Source organism: Callospermophilus lateralis, chromosome 15, assembly GCF_048772815.1.
Source record: "Callospermophilus lateralis isolate mCalLat2 chromosome 15, mCalLat2.hap1, whole genome shotgun sequence".
NCBI lineage: Eukaryota > Metazoa > Chordata > Mammalia > Rodentia > Sciuridae > Callospermophilus > Callospermophilus lateralis.
Genome location: NC_135319.1, coordinates 63,302,204 through 63,323,964, shown reverse-complemented (window position 1 = coordinate 63,323,964; position 21,761 = coordinate 63,302,204). Strand labels below are relative to the sequence as shown.

The window sequence follows — 21,761 nt, the reverse complement described above, 5'->3', positions numbered from 1 at the left end:
GCTACTGTTACTTTTTGTGATTATAAAAATATCAAAATCCTTAATGATCAAGCCCTTGAAGAATAAGCAAATCTATAAATAATTGAGGGGTTGATGGTGTAGCTCAGTGATAGAGTGCCATGTTTAGAATGCAGAAGGATCCAGCAACACATACACACACACACACACACACACACACACACACACACAAACACACACGATAGAAATAATCGAGTAATAGCAGTTCCCACCAACAGAACACTTCTGTATGTCTTGCACTGACCAAGAACTAAAAGTGTACTTTCATTTCATCCTATAGTCTCCCATTGAGGTAGGTATCATTTCCCATTTTTAAAAAATTAGGGCACCGAGATTGAGAGAGACCACATACCACTTGTTTAAAGTTACCTTGAACTAGTAAGCAATGGAGCTGTTCATCTCCCATAGGAGATATTTCCAGGAGAGGAAATCATAATAGTCAGTGGCTGGATGTCCTAGGATGTTTTGAATATTTTTTTTTTGTTGTTGTTGTAGATGGACATAATGTCTTTATTTATGTATTTTTATGTGGTGTTGAGGATAGAACCTAGTGCCTCACACGTGAGAGGCAAGTGCTCTTCTACTGAGCTACAGCCCCAGCCCATACTTTGCATTTGTTAATGTCCAAATTTCTCATTTTGCTGGCTTTGAATTCATTGCCTTCCATTCTTACAAACTTTTTTTTTAAAGTCTAATAGATGTCTGTGTCCTAAGGGTCATCCCATGAGTGCATGAGTATTTGGCCTAATAAATGCAGTAATTTCCCCTCTCTAAAGGGGAGAGAGAAGGGGGGGCGAGGGGGGCACTAAGTTCTGGTTTTCCGAATCCAAATAGCTGGTAACTTAGAGATGATTTTCTCATTATTGTTAAATAAATGGGCTGTTTAAAAACCTGTGAATTATCTGCTTAACTTATTGAAGTTTTGGGGTGGGAAAGTCACTAAAGAGATGGGATTCTATTCCTGTTTTTGCTAATGAAAGGAAAGAAAAAAAAAAAGCCACTCAGAAATATTTGGCACTGCCCATGACTGCATGCAATAGCAGCTTCTACCTTTCCATTAGAAGCAAGTATATCTTGTGCTTATTTTAATTTTTGCTATAAATGTCATTTTTATTTATTCTTGGAACTAAGGTTGCTAATTATAACTTTGTGGCATAAAAATACAGAAATATCAAATAAAGAAGCACGTCAAAATCTGAGACAATGTTATTCAGTTACATGAAATTGTGCCATCCAGTGGCAAAATTATCAAACACCAGATGGACTCACTGCCAGATTTGAAAATTAAATCATAACAATGCTAGATGCGGTGAATTAGTCTCTAAGTACAGCAACTTAATATATATCACATCAGGAAATTGATTTTTTTTCTTGTATTTTCTCAGCAGCAACATAATTTGCTCTGATATTGCCAAGGTGTGTCCTATACCTTTTTTAAAAAAGGTTGTCATCTTCCATATGCTTCCCTAGGTGCTGGAATCGCAGCATATTATAGAAGACCAAATAATATAACTGTAAGGCTGACACAATGCATGGAGAAGGCCAGGAAAATGATTCCAATGTCCAAGCACCAAGAGACACCTGTTTACATGGGAGCCAGCGCAGGCATGCAGTTGCTCAGGTATAGTAGGATGTGGAGTTCAGAGAGGCAGCACCAGAGCCCCTGAAATTATAAGAGATAACTACACTTCCGCACTCCAAATGCTAAGCATCCTAAAGTCCACACCTAAGAAAGAAAATTTCAATAAGTGAGTAAAACTGCCCAAAGCATAGTATATATAATATTAAGATTTTGAGTATGTAAAGAAGCTTTGCATCAGCCATGTGGTATATGCCTGAAATCCGAGCCACTAAGGATGCTGAGAGAAGATGTATGAGGTCATCCTGAGGAAATTAAAGAGACCACTTCTCAAAAAAAAAAAAAAGCCTTGCCCATCTGCCCATAGTAAACTCAAGCGGGAAGAGACACACAGAGAGAAAGATTGAGCCTATGTGCTCTGAGATTTGGAGACACAGAATTAGTCAATCAATATCTGGGTGTAGGAAGACTAGAGGAGACCCACAGATGTCCCAAGACATTTATAACAAGCACATCTTTATTGGTCAACACTTGGTCACCTAGTTGCATTATTTGTTTACTTGTTCATTCATTGCTCATGAGTGCCTACTTTGTCCAGAACATGGATGAAGGTGACTCAGCCCCAAGGAAATAGTTCCACCCAGTGTGATCACTTCTTTTACAGAGGAATGCTCAGAGCTCCTGTGGGAGCATTTGTCCTGCTCAGGATGAAAGGCCCTCAGAAAGACTTGTACAAGGAGGAGATATATGAGTTGAGTCACAAAAGAGCATTTGTCGGGTGAGGGAAGGGTGTTATAGACCAAGTGATAGCACACGTTCAGTAACCCACTGTTATTCAACACCTATTGTGTGTCAGGCACATTCTAAGAGCTGTGATACAGCAATGAAGAGGCAGGGCAAAGTCGCTGACTTGATGCAGTTGGTGTGGAGTTTGTTCTAGGATGTGCAGTGGTGTGGCAATAGGGCATATTCAGAGATCTGTTAGTAGCTCTGCAAAGACAGGAGACAGGGTGCATGTTGTAAAATAATAATAGTAGAAGCTAATATTTATTGAGCACTTGCTGTATTCTTAGAAGTGCACTAAATTCGTGACACACATTGTTTGAATTAATCACCAAAACAATAGTATGAAGTAGAGGACATGATTAACTGTTACTAACCAGATAAGGAAGCTGTGGCTCACAAACGTTGAGTAACACCCAAGGTCCCAAGTCTGCCTGGTAAGGGACAGAGCCAGAGTTATGAGTGGGATTCTGAGAAGGCCTTATGGACCACATGAAATTTAGAGTTTATCTTGAAGACAGTGGAAACTCACTTTAAAAAGTTACACAATTGGTGACGCTGGTAGAGAATGCAGGAGGCAGGTAGTAGGTATGGGAGGCATTCAGATGAGAGATTAGAGTTGGAAGGTACATCCTCTCACTGGGAGGCTGTCAGTATTGCTTAGCCCAGCTCTTGGAAACCGGTGCATCTCATCTTCATTATGACAACCCCAGAAAACTCCTTTCTTAGGTCTCAAGGTCTCAAATGGACCCAAGAACTGGTGATAGTATGAGGAAGGTATTCCAGTCTGGAAGCAGTAGAAGTTGGCTATGTCCCAGGTGACTTGCCACCTGCTTTCTACCACAGTCCAAATTGAAAACCTCAAGCACAGACTAACTTGTGTAATCAACTAAGAGTCACCATAATTGCTAATATCACAAACATCAGCTCTAGGCATGGACAAAATACCCAACTACCACCACCACAGTCTTTCTAGAACACTTGATTTTTTGATCCAGGAAGCAAAAGAGCAAAAATATTATTTTAGGAAGACTAATCTACTCAAGGATTGGAGAGATTTAAATTAAGGGGACAAAAAGATTAGCTCAGCCTCATCCAAAGGAGGGTTCCTCTGTGAGCCATGTGTGGGGATCCCCATGTCTCCATTTATTCCAGCATATTTGGTTTGTTTCTTTGCAGCATTATGTGGAAAACATAGCTGGAATAAGTAGGTGTAATTATTAAGACCAAGATGGTAATGCCACCTCTTCTTTGGTGTAGGATGGCAAGTGATCGAATGGCTGGCAAGGTCATGGCTGCAGTGATAAGGAGCCTCAACAACTACCCGTTTAACTTCCATGGTGCCACCATCATCACTGGCCAAGAGGAAGGTGCCTATAACTGGATTACTATCAACTATCTGCTTGGCCATTTCGTTCAGGTGATCACCTCACACCACCCATGGAAATGGCTCCCTGGGGGTCCATGACCTTGCTCTCTCAGGCAATATTTCATCCAGAGTGAGTGATGGATGAAAACGTGCCATGAATTTATTCCCATGTTTGTAAGAATTACTGGAGGAATAGCTGCCTGTCAAGAACTTCCTTAGGGAAGTCTTCATCTCTGGGAGACAGAGGAAAAGAAAGTCTATCATTAAAAGTAAGAGCAGTTAGTACTTGCCTAGTGCTGATTGCTGTGTGCTGCGCTAGCACTTACCTGAGCTGAGAGAATTCATCCTCAAACGACAGTCTGAGGTCTTTACATGACCCCTTGCACCAAGAAATTTAAGAGGACTCTGCCATTTTAGAGGTGGGTAGTGATGCCTAATGAGGGTAATAATGATTGTGCTGAAGGTTACACGGTAATTACTGACTAAGGTGGGAGATGAACTTGAGTATGCCTGGTCCTAGACCCCTTGTTTGTAGCACTTGTTACAATGCTTCTGTGTCACAGCAGTGTGTACTATGTCAAAGCCCCTCTCCTTTTGCTGTTGATCTAATGCAGACTCAGGAACCTCAGTGCCCTATGCCTCACCTTTCTGCCCCTGCTTCTCTGCTTTAGGAATCCCTGACTCTAAGAAACATGGTGAAAAGCTGACTGTCCAGAGACCTTTAGTACTGGTGACTGTCCTCTTTTTCAGAAATCAAAATGGTACAATCAGTTCTTTGAAGGAATCAAACACGAGAAAAATTTTGGAGTTTTGAATCTTGGGTCAGACTCTACACAAATTACTTTTGTGCCTAAAAACCACACTATGGAGTCCCCAGAAAACTCTCTGCAATTTCGCCTGTATGGCAAGGACTACTATGTATACACACATAGCTTCTTGTGCTATGGGAAGGATCAAGCACTCTGGCAGAAACTGGCCAAGGACATTCAGGCAAGTGTAACTGAATTCAGACCTGCCCTTTCCACATCTGGTCCTCCAGCCCTCATATCCTGTTATTTTCTCTTTCTAATTCTGTAATTGGTCTGAAGTTGGTTATTGTACTTTCCAAACCCTTTCAGGCAGGATACCAAGCTACATCTGGTGGACCCCTATGAATTCTTCCATCCAGACATCCCCTCCTGTGTTTGTTTACTGCACTATCTCCAAGGAAACCACACATTTTTTTTTTCCCTTAGCAATTAATTTCTCACCCCTGAAGGATTGGTAATGAAATGCATGCTAGAGTATCATTCAGGGGTATGTTGTTGCAATTTATAAGCAAATGGTCTTCTATGCCATTTTTTATTTCCCTTTTCTACAAAGTACAGAAAACAGGGTTGTTTGGAATGACCTGGAGAGGAAGAGAAAAAAACACTTCAGGAAAAACACAGAATTTATTAATCAACACTTTAAATCTTATTCCTGTATGCTTTTTGCATTTTTTAACACAAGAAAAGTTAAACACTCTGTTACAACATACAACTAAACCGTCAGGGTCACTCCAGGTGAATTGGGCTGGCATGAAGTAGTCAACACAAAGATAGAGAAATACCTTTTTCTTTGGGTTCTGCGATGGGTCCTTTGACCCAGCTCCTACAAAGGAGGCAAGTCAGGCAAGAAAAAGAGGGAGAGCATGCCTTGAATCTGGGTTTTATTGGGGGAGGCTGTTCCATGGAGTATTTTATCCCCAAAAGGGTAAAGGGGTAGGATTACAAAGGAATAGGTGAGTGTATCTCAACCCATCAGGGTGACACCCACACCTGGAGCCATGCCTTGTTATCTGAGCTGGGATAATGCCCAAGTTACTGGGACCTGGCACTACTGTGCCAGACTAAAAGCAATAATTGGTAGAACCTGGTGCATCAGAACTTAAAGGTGTCTGCATCCAGGGCAGCTCCCGACAACACTCCACATCATGAGAGTATCAGGCACATCCTGACAAATAAACACAGAGCAAGGTTGTCATATCCAGCTGGTCTCTGTCTCTGCTGGAAGGACAACTAGTTCTCTCGTCTCCCCCTCTCTGATTCTCAAAACCACTATTAGTAAGAAGATCATCGTGGAGCAGATGCCACCGTGAATGGCCCACTGATCCTCAGAATTCCACTGAATTTCTTATCCATAGCCACCTCATTTCTTCTCTGTAGGGTTCAGGGTTAAAAAGCACTGGATTCTATTGGTCTAAAAGACCTAACACATGTTCCACCTCTTGGAGTTTCTGATTCTCTGCTTGGGGAGGTGAGGAGCCTCAGCCTCCCGTTTTTGAGAGTCTTGAGAATTTTCCTTGCTCCTGTTTTATGTGACTTAGCCCTAAGAACTCAGGGACATTCCTAACTAATCGTACTTCTGGGTCCAGCTTTAACTATATCAACATCCTGTAAATAGCTCAGAACATTAATATGTGGTACCACTTCTGGTGCCTGTTGTAGAAACTGTTTTTTAAACCGATTTCCAAGCATGAAAAAGTCAGGGAGGGGCATAATAATGCCAATTCTATGGGCTGCCATTTTGTATTATGCCTACACAATTCATGAAGTAGGATTGTGGCTTTTGTACCCCAACATTCACAAGATTCCTTCAAGTGGTTTTTTCCATTCAGGTGTTGAGTGATGGAGTCCTCAAGGACCCATGCTTTCATCCTGGGTATGAGGAAGTAGTGACAGTAAAAGCGCTTTATGAGACCCCTTGCACCAGGAGATTTAAGAAGATTCTGCCGTTTAATGAGTTTCAAATCCACGGTACTGGAAACTATGAACAATGCCAGCGAAGCATTCTTGAGCTCTTCAACACCAGTGACTGCCCTTATTCCCAGTGTGCCTTCAATGGGGTTTTCTTGCCACCATTCCAAGGAAGTTTTGGGGTAAGTTTGTGAAATGATAAGTTATATTGGTTAGAATGATTTGGGTTGAAGGTTATAGAATATGTGCCTATAGAGAGCTTAAATAATAGGATTTCTTTTAATCTCACATCATAATGTCCTGAAATAAATCAAGGTTAGTTTTTTGGCTCAACAACGTAGGGACATGGGATCAGTGTCTTCATCATTTTCTTGACCTTCTTGTAGTGCTAAGATGGCAACTAGTGCTCCAAGCATCACATCACCACATCAATGCCAAGCAGGATTGACGTTAAGAGGTTCCTCTTGTACATGTCCCTCTGCCATAATGTGCGAGTACCTACAGATATCTTTTCAGATCACGTTGACCAGAACTTCGTGAAATGCATATACTAAAAATTTTTGTGATAAAGGAGAAATTTTAATAATATGGTTGGTTTACACTAATTATGGCTCATTTCCTAGGGAGTCTCTCCTAAGGATATCGCTATCTCTATATGGATAAAATCATGATTGTATAACCAAGAAAGAAGTGGGGGCTGGAACCCATTAGAGTCTGCTACAAGTGGCTCCCCAATGTCTGTGGGACATTTGTTATAGTTAAAGCTTCGTCCCAGGGTTTCATAAACTGACTTCCAGACCACTCACGTATAATCGAATCAAGCCTTTATTGAAGCACACCGGTATCGGCTGGCCAGAACATAAATCTGTTCCCCTGATCAGCCCCGAACAATTGCAAGGGCACTCCTTATAAGCCTGAAAACTGCAAAAGAGATGTTCGGGAGGTCTAGCCAATGCAAGCAAGCCAGGTTACAGAAGCGGGACAGTGCAGTCAAGCGGAGGGAAGCCTAACCAATCACAGTTAGCCCAGTCACCCCACTTACAGAAACAGAGCCCTATTACCCTAGTTACAGAAACAATACCCCATTAGGTGTTCTTAAAGGTTTCTATAGCAAAAGGAAAAGAACATCTTGCTCCAGTCATGACTCTTCTACTTGGCATGGTTGTTTTACAGGATGAAGTCATAAAACAAAATGGAGTCACATTTGCTCCTACTATCACACATTGACTCAGCTGAGGGTTTTCCCCTAAATAGACATTTAACAAGTAGAAACTCAGGATATCCCAAAGAAGAATTGACAATACTATCATTTTGATTACATTTTGAAGAGTGGGAAATTATTTAATTCCAAAATCCTTCTTTTCCTAATTGTTCCAGAAGAAGATGAAGAAAGTGAGCAGAAGCAGAAGAGATGCCCCTGATCTACTTACTCATTATTCAAATTACATGTCATGTTTCTGGAGATCAAGTGTTAATGCATTAACAGTTTAGAAGTATATTGCAAAATTCACTACCATTTATTAAGTGCCAGTTATGGAGCAAACATTATTTACATTCATTTGAGGCAGCATCCAAAGAAGCAAGGGCTTTGATCTGTCTTGACTACTCTTTCTCCCTTTCGCAAAACAGATCAACATGTGAGAATGAGGGGTTCACTTCCCCTTGAGGATTCCAGCAAGTGTCACAGAAAGAGCTCCCTGGAGACAGCACAGGACTGATGGTACTCAGACCTGACTTAAGTCTTGGCTTTTTGGGAACCTTTTGAGCTCCTCATTCCTTTGGTCTCTGGGAAAGCAGCAGGAGGCAGTGCCATGGATCCAGGCTTACTTTAATCATGGCCCAACCACAGCTTCCCTCTCCTCAAGAATCCTGAGGAAAGCACATCACAGGAAAACCACTGGCAGAGCAATAGCTTTGGTTATTAGTTGCTCCAACCCCCCCCCCCCCCCCCCCCCCCCCCCCCCCGTTCAGAACAAACCAGAACCTCATTTGGATACTCTGTAACTGAGCTGGCATTGGTTGCCCACCATGGGATTTCTTGGGCCAGGGTCCTCCCTTGCCTGAATCAAACTTCTGGAGGAGGAAGGAGGGTACCACAAGAGGAAGGCAAGTGTTGAGGGCAGCTGGAGACAGCCAAGGGCCTGTTTAACTCCAGTCACTGCTAGGAAGTAAATGTGAAGGAAAAGGAACATACCCTCTTTAAGGAGTTGACGTTTTAATGGCTCTGAACGCTTTGCCTCCTGGGAAACATGGCTTAATTCCTGCCTTCAACATAGAGCAAACCCTTCTTCCTTGAGGGAATGGAATTTTTTGCCTCTGAATGTGATTCCTGTAATCCAGGTAGGGAGAGGTAATGGCTGGAAAAGGTGGTGGGCCCTTGAGCTCCCCCTAGCGGCTTTTCTGTTTGTTTTCTTGGTCTCTTGTTGAGATTGTTCTGACTTCTAAACCTTAATTTGGTAGCCCCCTTAGATTAGCTCATTGTCTCCCTCTGTATAGCCTCTTTCTTCTCTGGATACATCCCTCAGGGTCACTGTCTGATACTTACCCGTGATTTGGAAATTTTTTTCCATTTCAGATATTTTTTTGGGGGGGGCAGCGGTCCTCTTTGTAAATATTTTGCTCGTTTTTTCTCTAAAAATTAGGAACTATGTTCCCTGTTTAATTGGCAGTTGGTTATGAGCAATGGATATGCTGGACAAGTGGTTACTGGGGATGGGGAGCTGTTTTGTACCATTTTCCAATTTCCATAGTGTAAATATTCCCACCCCAGTCTATTTCAGCCTCCCAAACTGACATGAACTACATCACAAAAATCCTGAAGTTTTCATGTTCAGCTCTTGCGTGTCAGAGTCAGCTCAGAACTCCACTGCAGCAGATGTCAAGTGGGCCCTAGCATCAGGGAGGCGTTGACAGAGCTTAGCTCTTTCTCCTAGCAGTCCTCTCGCCACACTGAAGTTCTTTAGAAGTTCTGAGGACTGATTTGGAACAAATCATCTTCCATGCATGTATAAAGTGTGAAAATGAATCCTAATGTTACATATAACTATTATGGAGTGATAAAAATAATTTAAAAAGAAGAAATTCCCATTCTCAAGACCAGGAACTTGAAGCATAACTTTTTGAAACACCAAATCCAGTTGCATTTCCATTATTTCCTGAAGGAGTTATCCTGTGTGTTCTCAAACCACAGAGTATTTGTTGGGAGGTGAGTTTGTGGACCATTTCAAGTGTCCCTGATGATCTAATTCTTAGTCTGTAAATATAGCATTAAAAACTGTTAGTGCTGTGTCTGCCTACACTGTGGCCCTTGTCACTAGGTTGAATCCAATGTGACAGGCAAAACAGAAACACCACCAAGATGGAACATCTCTTGGAATTACTTTGGAGGTAATTGGGGAAATGGCTTTTGAGATCAGATGGTGTCATTTATATAAACAAGAAAGGACAGAAACAGATTCAATGGAGACCTGGAAATAAAGAACATTTGAAATGTATTTGCCCGTGCATGCGCACACAAACACACACACACACACACACACACACACACACACACACACACAGAGTTGACCACTGAATAACATGGGGAATGCGGACACTGATCTCCCTTTCAGTCCAGCTCCCATGTGTAACTTCTTTACAATAAGTATTTAAGATTTTTATTAACAAAGCCTCCTTGGTTAATTTATACACAAATTTTATTTTGTGCTAACTTTCTGAGATTTCCCCCCTTTGGAATTCTGGTAAAAGTGGAATGTGAACTTTACTAAAACATTAATAGACTGCTTCAGAAATGAAGGAAATATCAAACAAACAAACAAAACATCTTGACTAGATCTCATATACATACACTCATTTCTATTAAATTAGACAAATAGTAAATATGAATACAGATTTGTTACAAATAATGCATCTTAAAAAACTGCCATTATTTTAGCTGGAATTGAAGCATATGGCTTGTTTGCAGCAGGAATGCCCTGTAAATGGCATCTTTGCTTTTCTCTGAACCAAAAATGAGCTCCCACAGGGATCAAGTCAGTGTTCCTATGTGTTGGACACAGCCTAAAACTGCAATTTTCTCTTATAGGCATTTTCAATTTTCTATTTTGTGATGGATTTTTTTAACTTGACATCAGAAAAGGTCTCTCAGGAAGAGGCAATTAGGAGAATAGGAAACTTCTGCTCTCAGCCTTGGAATGAGGTAAGTACCTAGAGACTGCAGCCATCACAGTTGCACTCTGTCCCTGGCAGCTTGGAGGATGTGAGTCTGCTCCTGACCTCGTGCTGCCCTGACCAAGATCTAGAAAATGTGTCAGATAAGCCCAGATGGTGGGCTCGGGAATGAATTTACCAACATTCCTTGATAATTTGACATACAATGTCGTATGTAAGGTCCTGTGTTTCTCACCTACTGTGAAGTCTGGCAGCAAGCAGCTGCTGGCATGGGGTTAGCAGTTCATCTCTCTCTCATGTCATGTCCTCATGGACACAGGTGGCTGCTCTGGCATCTCTGTTCAAACTTAGAAGAAGGTAGAATAAGATACAGGAAAGGAAAGGCTATTGCAGAAGGCCCATAGAAGTCTTTCTCTTGTTTTTAAATTTTTTTATTATCAAGTTTTATTTTGGTGGGGGACTGGGGTTGTGGCTCAGTGATACAGTGCTTGCTTAGCATGCATGAGGCACTGGTTCGATTCTCAGCACCGCATACAAATAAATAAAATAAAGGTCCATCAACAACTTAAAAAATAAATAAAGTTTTATTTTTGATTGGTACATAGTAACAATACATTTTATGCAGTACGATGTGATATTTTGACATATGTATACATTGTTGATCAAATCAGGATAGTGATTGCATCTATCCCCTTAAACATTTATCACTTGTTGGGGTTAAAACATTCAAAATCCTCTTTCTAGCTTTTATGAAATATACACTACATTATTCTGAACTATACTCACCCTATTGTACAACAGAACACCAGCACTTATTCCTCCTAACTGTAATAACCTCTCCCTATCTTTCTGGTATACTTCATTCCGTCACCCCAATCCCTTCCTTGCTCAACTCAGTGAGATCAAATTTTCTATATTCAACATATGATTGAGATCATACAGTATTTGTCTTTTTTTTAAAAAAATATTTATTTTTTAGTTTTTCTGCGGACACAACATCTTTGTTTGTATGTGGTGCTGAGGATCGAACCCGGGCCGCACGCATGCCAGGCGAGCGCACTACCGCTTGAGCCGCATCCTCAGCCCCAGTATTTGTCTTTTTGTTTTTGGTTTATTTAACTCAAAATAATCTCCTCCAGATTCATCCATAGTGTTCCAGAAGACAGATTTTCATGTGTTTTTTTTTTAATGGCAAACTAGTATTCTATTGTATGTGTGTATCACATTGTCTTTATCCACTCATCTCTTGATGGATACTTACAGTGAGCCCCTATCAAGGTTAAGGTGAATAAGACTGCAATAAACTTTGGGAGTAAACCATCATGTCACCTTAAGAACCGAATTCCTCAACAAGACTCCTAAAGCAAGAAGCACAACCAAGAGTCAATAAATGGGATGGTATCAAACTGAAAAGCTTCTTCACAGCAAAGAATGGGAGAAAATATTTACCACCGGCACCTCAGATAGAGCATTGATCTCCAGGATATACAAATAACTCAAAAACTGAACACCAGAAAAATGATATCCCAATCAATAAATGGGCAAAGGAACTGGACAGATACTTCACAGAAGAATAAATATGAATAGTTATCAAATATATGAAAAAATGTTCAACATATCTAGCAATTAGAGAAATGCAGACTACAACTACACTGAGATTCCATCTCACTTCAGCCAGAATGGCAATTATCAGGAATATAAGTAAGAATAATGTTGATGAGAATGTGGGGGAAATGTACAAATAGGTGCAACCACTCTGGAAAGCAGTGTAGAGATACCTTAGAAAACTTGGAATGAAATCACCATTTGACCCAGTTATCTCACTCCTTGGTATATACCCTTAAAATCAGCATATTACACTGATGCAGTCACATCAATGTTTATACAGCTTAATTCACAATAGCTAAGCTATAGAACCAACTGACACGCCCTTCAACAGATGAATGGATAAAGAAAATATGGTATATACACATAATGGAATATTGCTCAGCCATAAAGAAGAATGAAATTATTGCATTTGCCGTAAATGGATGGAACTGGAGACTATCATTTTAAGTGAAATAAGCCAGAACAAAGGCAGAACGTTCTCTTTGATATGCAGGTGCAAACACACAACAAGTGGGGAGGGGAAGAATAAAAGCTCAGTGAATTAGACAAAGGGTAATGAAGGGAAGGGAGGGGGTAAGAATAGGAAAGACAGTAGAATTAATTGGACAGAACTTTCCTATGTTCATATATGAATACAGCACCAGTGAAACTCCACATCATGTACAACCACGAGAATGGAATCCTAATTAGAATAAGTCATACTCCATCTATGTATAATATAATATACTCTACTGTCATGTATATCTAAAAAGAAAAAATCAAAAAAGGGAAGAAAAAAACAAGGAAAATAAAGGAGAAAAATTCTATCTATAGATAATACATTAGGAGTGAAGAAGTCTCTTTTGACATACTGATTTCATTTTCTTTGGGTATACATTTAGTAGTGGAATTGCTGGACCAGATAGTACTTCTATTTTTAATTTTTTTGAGGAATATCTATACTGTTTTTCATAATTTCTGTGACAAATATCCCCAACAGTGCCTGGCAAGCACTCTATTCCTGAACTACATTTCAGTCCCCCCCCCCTTTTTTTTTTAATAATAGTCATTCCAAGAAAAGTAAGGTGGTATCTCACTGTGTTTCTTTTGTTAACTGATACCAGGTTGCGCTCCCAGAGATTCCTATTTAACTCGTATGAGAATACCCAGCTAGGCATGAGGAATTTTTTATTGACACATAATATTTGTACATATTTATATGTTACAGTATGATAATATGATACATGTATGCAATGTATAATGATAAAATCAGGGTAACCAGAATTTCCATCTCCTCAAATACTAATGATTTCTATGTGTTGGAAACCTTTATGTTCTTTCTTTCTAGGGATTTTGAAATGTATCATACATTAATATAAAGTAGTTATCCTACTAGCTACGGAACAGCAGACTAATTGCTCCTGTCTGTTTTGAAGTCCCTAATCTAAGCTCTGTCTACCCTACCCCTACAATTCCCAGTCTCCAGTGACCACTATTCTATTCTGTTTTTCTATGTGATAGTTGTGGTTTTTTTTTTTAATTCTCAGAAATGAGCAAGAACATGTGATATTTGTTTTTCTTTGCTTGGCTTATTTCACTTTACATAATGTCTTCAAGTTTCATACATGTTGCTGTGATAGGATTTCATTCATTTTCAGCTGAGTAATATTCCAGTGTGTGTATGTGTGTGTGTGTGTGTGTGTGTACGCATACATACGTACCATATTTTCTTCATCCATTCATCAGCTGACTCCGTAACCTGACTATCATGCATAGTCCTGCAAGAAACATTAGAGTTGTTTAGTCAGGTTTTTTCTTTTTGTGACCAAAAGGCCTGATAAGAACAATGTAGAGAAAGAAAAGTTTATTTTGGGCTCACAGTTTCAGAGATTGCAATCTGAAAACAGCCAGCTGCACTGCTCTGGGTCTAAGGCAAGACAGAACATCATGGCAGAAGACTGAGTTGGGGGATAGCATCTGAGGATGCGACCAACAGGAAGCAGAGAGAACATGTTCTGTTCACCAGGGATAAAATACATCCACCAAGGGTACACCCCAGTGAGCTACCTCCTCAGCCACATCCATCTGCCTAGAGTTAACATCTCATTAATCAATTCAAGTGGATTAAGGCACTGAATAGTTTAAACTGTCATAACCCAATCATTTTACCTATAAACTTTTTTGCATTGTCTCACAACTGAGCTTAAATAGCCGGGGGACACCAATAGTAAACCACAACATTTTGCCCCTAAAAGCTCATGATCATATAACAATATGAAATATATTTAGTCCATTTCTGAGAGTCCCCATAGTCTTAATAGCTCCAGCTTTGTCCAAAAATCCATGTCCAAAGTCTCCTCTAAGACTAAGGCAAACTCTTAAGATGCTGACCCCTGTAAAAATCCCAAACAAGTTACATATATCCAATATATAAAGGCAGAGTAAGCATTTCCATTCCACAGGGAGAAATCAGCACATTGAATGAAGGAATGGGACCAAAGCAAGACCAAAATCCAGCTGGGCAAACATGGCCTTTGAGCTTCATGTCCCCCATGAGGCACATTGCATGATGATGTTCTCTCCAAAGGGATTGTGTACCTCTACCCCTTTGGCCTTGCTGGTTGAAGTCCAAGCGGCCTTTCTCTTGGATTTTACCCAATTCCTATAGTTTTCATTGGCAGACTTCCCAGGTTACTGGTATCTCTCAATCTTGGGGATCTGCAAAGAAGCTTTGGCTTCCATCTCATATCTTCAGGCATTGCCCTTTCAGAGGCTGCCCATAGGGAATCTGACCCTGCTATACTTCTCTAGTCTCCCAAGCTATCCTTTGAAATCTCAGTGGAAGTCTCCAAGACCTCTAACTCCAGCATCCTGCAGTCCTGCAGAACTGGCACCATTTGGCCCAGGTCTGTCACAATCTAAACAGTAGCCAAGCTTCCTGCAGCAACCCCTGAGTATCTGCATTGCTGAATATAGTGAAACATCTTCCTAGGTGCCCCTGTGCAAACAGGGGCCTCATACTCTCTTCTCAAAGGCATTTTTAATTTTACATCCTTATCCTGAGATGGGTGTGGTCTTGCCATTTTCTGAGGTGCCCTAAAGCCATCTTCTCTATTGTCTCTGGTTAAAATAGTCACCATTACTTTAGTGGCTGTAATAACTTTAACAACCACACTTTCCTTAGCCAGTGTTTAATTCTCATTTTTCTTGCCAAACTGCAAGTTTTCAAATCTTCCTGCTGTGCTTTCTCCTCCCGAGTATCATGGTAAACTTGGCTAACAGCCCCTAGCAATATCCATGCCATACTGCCTGAATGCTGTGCTACTTTGAGATTTCCTCTACCAGGGTCATAAGTTCTTCATCTTTAAATTCAGTCTCAGGAAAGTCTCAGCACATGGGCAAAATTTGACAACATCTTTGCCACATGTAACATGAATGACCTCTAGTCCATTTGCCAATAAAGTTCTACTTCTCCTCTGCAATCTCATGAGCTCAGTCTTTACTGCCCATTTGCATTTGGGTCTTCTGAATTCCACCAGAATCAGCCATCAAGGTTCACTTGCAACTAAAAGTTTTCCAGCTTGCACCTCTAAACTTTTCAAAATTCCTGCCACAAATTCCAAAGAGTTCCCAAATCTCCTGAACCAAATGATCAGGATATTCACAGCAATGACCTCAATTCTCAGTACCAATTTCTGTTTTTAGTCAGCATTTCTGTTTCTGTGACCAAAAGACCTGACAAGAACAACATGGAGGAGGAAAATTTTATTTGGGAGCTCATGGTTTTAGAGGTTCCATCCAGGGTGATCTGACTCAATCTCTCTTGGCCTAAAGCAAAGCAGGACATCATGGCAGAAGGGCATGGGAGAGGAAAGTAGGTCAGGACATGGCACCAAGAAGCAGAGAGAGCTCCACTCGCCACGAACAGCATATAAACTCGAAAGCCATGCCCAGTGACCCACCTCCTCCAGCTGCTCTTCACCTCCCTACAGTTACCGCCCAGTTAATTCCTATCAGTGACCAATGCACTGATTAAGCTAAAACTCTCATAACTCAATCATTTGACATCTAAACTTTCTTGCATTACATGAACTTTTGGGGGACACCTCATATCTACACCATAATAGGAGTACTACAGGTATCTCTTGGATGTAAAATTTCATTTCCTGTGGATATTTGCCCAGGTGTGATATTGTCAGATTATATAATAATTCAATTTTTAATTTTTTAAACACTCTCCATACTTTTTTCCATAATGACTGTACTAATTCACATTCCCACTATTAGTACATAAGAGTTCCCCTTTTTCTGAATCCTCACTAATATTTATTCTGTGTCTTTTTTGATAATAGCCATTAAAACTGGAGTGAAATGATATTTCATTGTGGTTTTGATCTGCATTTCCCTGATTAGAAAATTGAGCATTGTTTTCATATACATGTTGGCCATTTGTGTGCTTTCCTTTAAGGATTCAGATCATTTGCCCATTTTTTTAGTTTGATTATTTGGGTCTTTCTGCTATTTGAGTTCCTTGTGTATTCTGGATATTAACTCCTCGTACGATGAATAATTTGTCAATAATTTCTACCATTCTGTTATTTCTTTTAATGCTGGTTGCTTCCTTTGCTGTGAAGAAGCTTCTTTGAGATAATCTTATTAGACTATTTTTACTTTTGTCCTCCAAGTTTTTGCCGTCTTATCAAAAAAAAAAAAAAAATCTGCCTACCCCAGTACAACTTAGACTAATATTGCTAAAAGTGAACATCCTTATCTTGCTCCAGATCTTAGGATGAAATGCTTTCAATTGTTTTGCACTAAGTATGATGTTGGCCATGGGCTTTTCTTACATAACCTTTATTGTGCTGGGGGTCCTTCTACACCTATTTCTTGGGAGTTTTTATCATGAAGGGATAGTGAATCTTATCAAATGCTCTTTCTGCATCTTTTGACATCCCAGTTAGACGATAGGGCTTACAGATAATATGTTTTTCAAAAAGGGCAAGAAACTTAGGGAAAGGCAGGGCAGGGAGGTACCACATATAAAATATTTGGCAGAGTTTTGGGTACATGATATATCTTTAAAATGTTAGTTCTTTCTCTGTCCATGGTGTCCAGGAGGGAATTCCCATCTTAAGGGCAAAGAAATGGAGCTACAAACAGAACTCTGGGCTGACCAAGAGATGTCCTAGCCTGTTGTCCTCTAATTAAGCCAGGAGGAGGAGAAGAGCAGGCTATATCATCACAACAGCTAGATGGATAAGGGCAGGGAGTGCAGGCAGCTCTTAATATCTTCAGTAGAAAGTGGGATGAACAAACAAGGACTCAACAAGATGAGTGAGGACTTTATGTGAATCAGATATTTTTAGAAAGGTTAAGTAAGGAGAGAATTCAGAAGGTAAGAAGCTGGCACTTTCAGTAGTCTTCAGCAAAATGCCTCTTAAAAGTGTGTTCCAGAGCTCTGTTTCTCAAACATTATCGTGCACATAAATGACCAGAGAATTGTATTAAAATGCAGATTCTGAGTTGGTAGTTCCAGGGTGAGAACCAACATGATCCCAGAGGATGCTGATACTGTCAGTTCAGGGTCTAAGCTGAGTTGTGAGGGATTTTAGGCATTTGTTTCCTTTAAATACTTACAGAGACTCTGAGTCAAAGCCTCTGTTCAAGAGCATATAGGGCACTCCAATTAAACAATATCTTGAATGTAAGAAAGGTTAATGGATTTCTTACATTCAATATTTTGTACAGATATTAATATGCTAATATGACTGCAAAACTCTAGCTTTAGTGGACAGAATAATACACTAAAATTAACTCTTTCTGAACTTTCTAGATCACAGGAACTAATTTTTTTGCAGCATCTATTAATATTTTACAGGACCTTATGGAGGAATAGAAACCTTCCTTAGCAGACTCTTAACTAAACATTCTTGGCCCTACTGAAAGAGAGCAACACCAATCCCAAAGCTACTGGGAGAACTTGGCCTTAGGCTCACATGGGCTGGGCCTTTCTCCTTGCTTCATCAGGTCTAATAATAAGGAAGACAGACATGGATATGTGCCTTTGTACAGAATATTTACTTTGCTTCATTTCTAGGTAAAGACATCCTTTCCTAAAGCAGACGAGAAGGAACTGAGTGAATACTGCTTTTCTGGTATCTACATCCTCTCCCTTTTTACATATGGTTATCACTTCACAAACAAGACCTGGGAAAACATTCATTTTATGGGCAAGGTAAATTGGCTATGTGTTGGGTTCTGGGGAGGTTGGGTGGTAGCTACTAAAGAAGCTTGGGTCTTGAAAATGGTGGGAGTTGACCTGATTTGTTTGGCCTGATGTTCTGTTTTGCCATTTCACCTCTAACCCATGCTGCCATACTGTGTGAAGCCCTGCTGGGAATATCAACCACCTATGGGCATCTCCCCAAGGAGCGCAACCTGCATTCTCAGTTGTACCTGTCTGCCCACAGAACAGTGGCTAATTCTCTTAAAACAAAAAATGAGAGGTTAATATAAATCATTTCAGTAGCCACAGTGATTGTGTTGTGCTGACTTCAAAATCCCTCCCCAAAGCCCTTTTCACAAACTTGGAAAAGATGATCATGGTTCCTTATAAGGAATGGAGGCCTTGTTAGTTGTTGCTTCAACACTTACCAATCTGAGAACTCTGAGGAAAGGAACTGACTGGCTGGGAATGGGGCTGTGGCTTAGAAGTCACGCTGAGCCTGAGCCCTAAGACAACTTCACTGCTGTGCTTTGCCACAGTGCCACCTGCAGGTGATCAAGAGTAGAGAAACATGCTTGAAAATATCAGGAGCAGTGTTACAGAAGGTTTTAAAACTATGTCCACTAAGGGAAGACACATTTTAACCCCATTTAAAATATGGTGATTTCAAGCAAAACAAACATCAAAACATAAATTGTAGCAGCTCCAAATACAGTAGTATGAGTCCACTCTTTTCAGTATGGACCCTCTAACTCAAACTCAAATGTTTTCCTTATTTTAATATCTCAGACTCCCTTTCATCCTATCACAGTCTATTTTGTTTCTCTGAAGAAACTAGTTCACATTTTTGAGTGATGTAAGAGGCACTGTATTTATAGTCTTAGAACTCCAGTGCATGATCTGGTATTTCTAAAGCTTGGGTGATAACTCCTTTACCTCTGGAGCCTTCTTGACACATGCAGTCAGATAAGGTTTCCATTCCCCACAGGGAAGTGGATATTTTACAAATTATTAATCCCCAATATTAGTAAAGGTATGGGGGAGAAGGGACATGTACTGTTATGACAATGTGTGCTAAGAACCTTAAAAATGAGCACATCATGTTGTTCAATTACTCCATTTTTAGGATTTAGAAATGACTGGCTAAGGTGAGTAAGAGTGAATATATAAGGCAGTTCATGCCAGGGACAATGAAGTGGAAACAATGTAGGACTATCTTAATAAGCCTAGATGATGTTCTCTAAGGATTGTTAAAATGAATTATTATATGTACAATTTAACTCCACTTCTTTATAATTAAAAAATTCTCAGAGAGCACTGGAAGGATATGCCACAAATAGTGTAGCAATTTCTGAGTGGTGACGTGTGGACGGTTTTAATTTTCTTCTTTCCTTCTATCTGTACCTCTAATACTTCTTCTGTGGCTATGCACAACTCATGAAATAAAAGCATTTCCACATTTAGCATTCAAAGATTCCCTACATACCAATAAGTTCTGAGGTGACTGGAAATTATTCCTATAAGAGGATCACTGTGTGTTTTATCATTTAATAAGATACCTTCCCATGCATGTGCAGAGTCTGCCCACCTTGGTGAGGTTGATTTAGTGGGATTATTCCACAGCTTTCCCCTAAGTGAATCATGTAGAAGGCCTGATTATTTACAGATGTTTCTTGGCTTGACAAAGGTGTAAAAGGCCAGAGACATTCATTATTCCTTCACCCTTTTACCTGCTTCCTCTCACCTCGCCTCATTCCTCTTCCCCACTCCACACATTCATATAAGCAGGAGAATAAGAATGCCAAGAGTTGTTGCCAAGTGCAGTGGGCAGTCACTCACCAAGGCCTTTCTGACTTTGGAATTATGGCAGTGAGGCTTCAAACTCTCTTCTAATCCTTTGCTTGTATTTTCCCCACAACCATATTCCCAAGAGACTATGAAATCAGTTCATTTAGAAAATTGCACAGGATGCTGTCAACATGACAGCTGTGGTGTCCTGAGTGAGGATGGAAGAAACCTGTAAAGTATCTCCTTGGACCATAAACAACACATTTTCCTTGCTCTTGCAGATCCGGGGCACCAATGCCGGGTGGACATTGGGCTACATGCTGAACATGACCAACAAGATCCCAGCTGAGCAGCCATTCACCGCACCTCTCTCCCACTCAACTTATGTGTTCCTTATGTTCTTCTTCTCCCTGCTGTTGGCCATAGAGATCACCGCAGCCTTGTTTATCCTTAACAAGCCTTCACATTTGTGGGAAGAAATGGTATAGCAGGAGCACCTGAAATCTTCTGACTGGACTCAGAACAAACCTGCCCAGGGAGCGCCTCCCTCCATGCAGCAGTGTGTGGTGTCCAGCAGCCTCCTCCTGTGCCTGCCAGGGTGTCTTGACTAGCACAAAGCTTCCTTGGCTTCTGCTGAGGCATTTCCTTGGGAGATAATTCACTACACTCTGCCTCAAGAACTTCCTGACAGAAGCTGTCTTTTATGAGTCTTTCCCACCTACCCTAGCCCTCCTTTGTATTGTGTGCTTGTGCAGGTCTTTGAGACCTGCCACTTTTCATGATTTTTGCTTTATAAAAGAACAATATTGACTCATGTCTGGAAGAACTGAGAGTCCTGGGTCCTGTGCTGGGAAGTGGAGTGGCTAAAAGAAGAATCCCAGAAACTGGTTCAGTCTTACTCTTTGAGGATCCCTCTCTACTCCCTGCTTCCCATTTATTAAGAAAGCCGTACAATGCCTTTGGGGAGTACAGACCCTATGTCTTTCTCAGCCTTGCCCCTTAGGGCAGGAGATTTTCTAGAATAGGCAAACGTGTGCTAAGGCCAAAGAGTTTTGCAAAGGGATCTGTGTGTCCATGCAGTTAATAAAATTCTTAATCCTCTTCACATAGGGGTGTGAATTTGTCACATATTCCTAGGTGATGTTCAATGCTACCAAGTGGAATGCTCACACAGGAGATTTTTAAAAAGCAGATATATGTATAGGCATTCAGATTTCAAGACAAACTATGAAATAGGTGTATACATGCTAGGAAGAAAAATACAGTTACAAGTCAGGGTTGGGAAAGTGCACCCTCCAATGCATCTTTGGAGTTTTGAGCTCATTATATTAAAATACATATAACATAAAATTCACCATCTGAACACTCAATTCAGTGCAGTTCAGTGGCAATCAGTACATTTGCAATGTTGTGCAAACATCAGCTCTATTAATTCACTAACATTTCATCACCAAGAAGCTGCAGAGACAAGACCATCCCTGAATAGAATAAAACCACAAACCCCTCAGCTAACAGCTGAATGTG

General features: G+C 40.5%; 1 protein-coding gene across 1 annotated transcript; it reads left to right on the top strand.

Annotated features, from left to right (window-relative positions):
• The first annotated feature begins 1,535 nt into the window (after window positions 1–1,535).
• Window positions 1,536–20,725, top strand: LOC143381250 (ectonucleoside triphosphate diphosphohydrolase 1-like). Its single transcript, XM_076834666.1, has 7 exons — window positions 1,536–1,639; window positions 3,641–3,800; window positions 4,500–4,739; window positions 6,388–6,648; window positions 10,551–10,664; window positions 18,321–18,458; window positions 20,519–20,725. The coding sequence occupies exons 1-7, from the start codon at window positions 1,551–1,553 to the stop codon at window positions 20,723–20,725; spliced, it is 1,209 nt and encodes a 402-aa protein (XP_076690781.1). The 5' UTR covers window positions 1,536–1,550.
• The last annotated feature ends 1,036 nt before the right edge of the window (window positions 20,726–21,761 follow it).

Excerpts from the sequence above, each read along its gene's own strand:
- LOC143381250 (XM_076834666.1), top strand. The coding sequence starts at position 1,551 with ATGGAGAAGGCCAGGAAAATGATTCCAATGTCCAAGCACCAAGAGACA. Across the intron at positions 1,640-3,640 it reads GCAGGCATGCAGTTGCTCAG|GATGGCAAGTGATCGAATGG; the intron begins GTATAGTAGGAT and ends TCTTTGGTGTAG. Across the intron at positions 6,649-10,550 it reads CATTCCAAGGAAGTTTTGGG|GCATTTTCAATTTTCTATTT; the intron begins GTAAGTTTGTGA and ends TTTCTCTTATAG.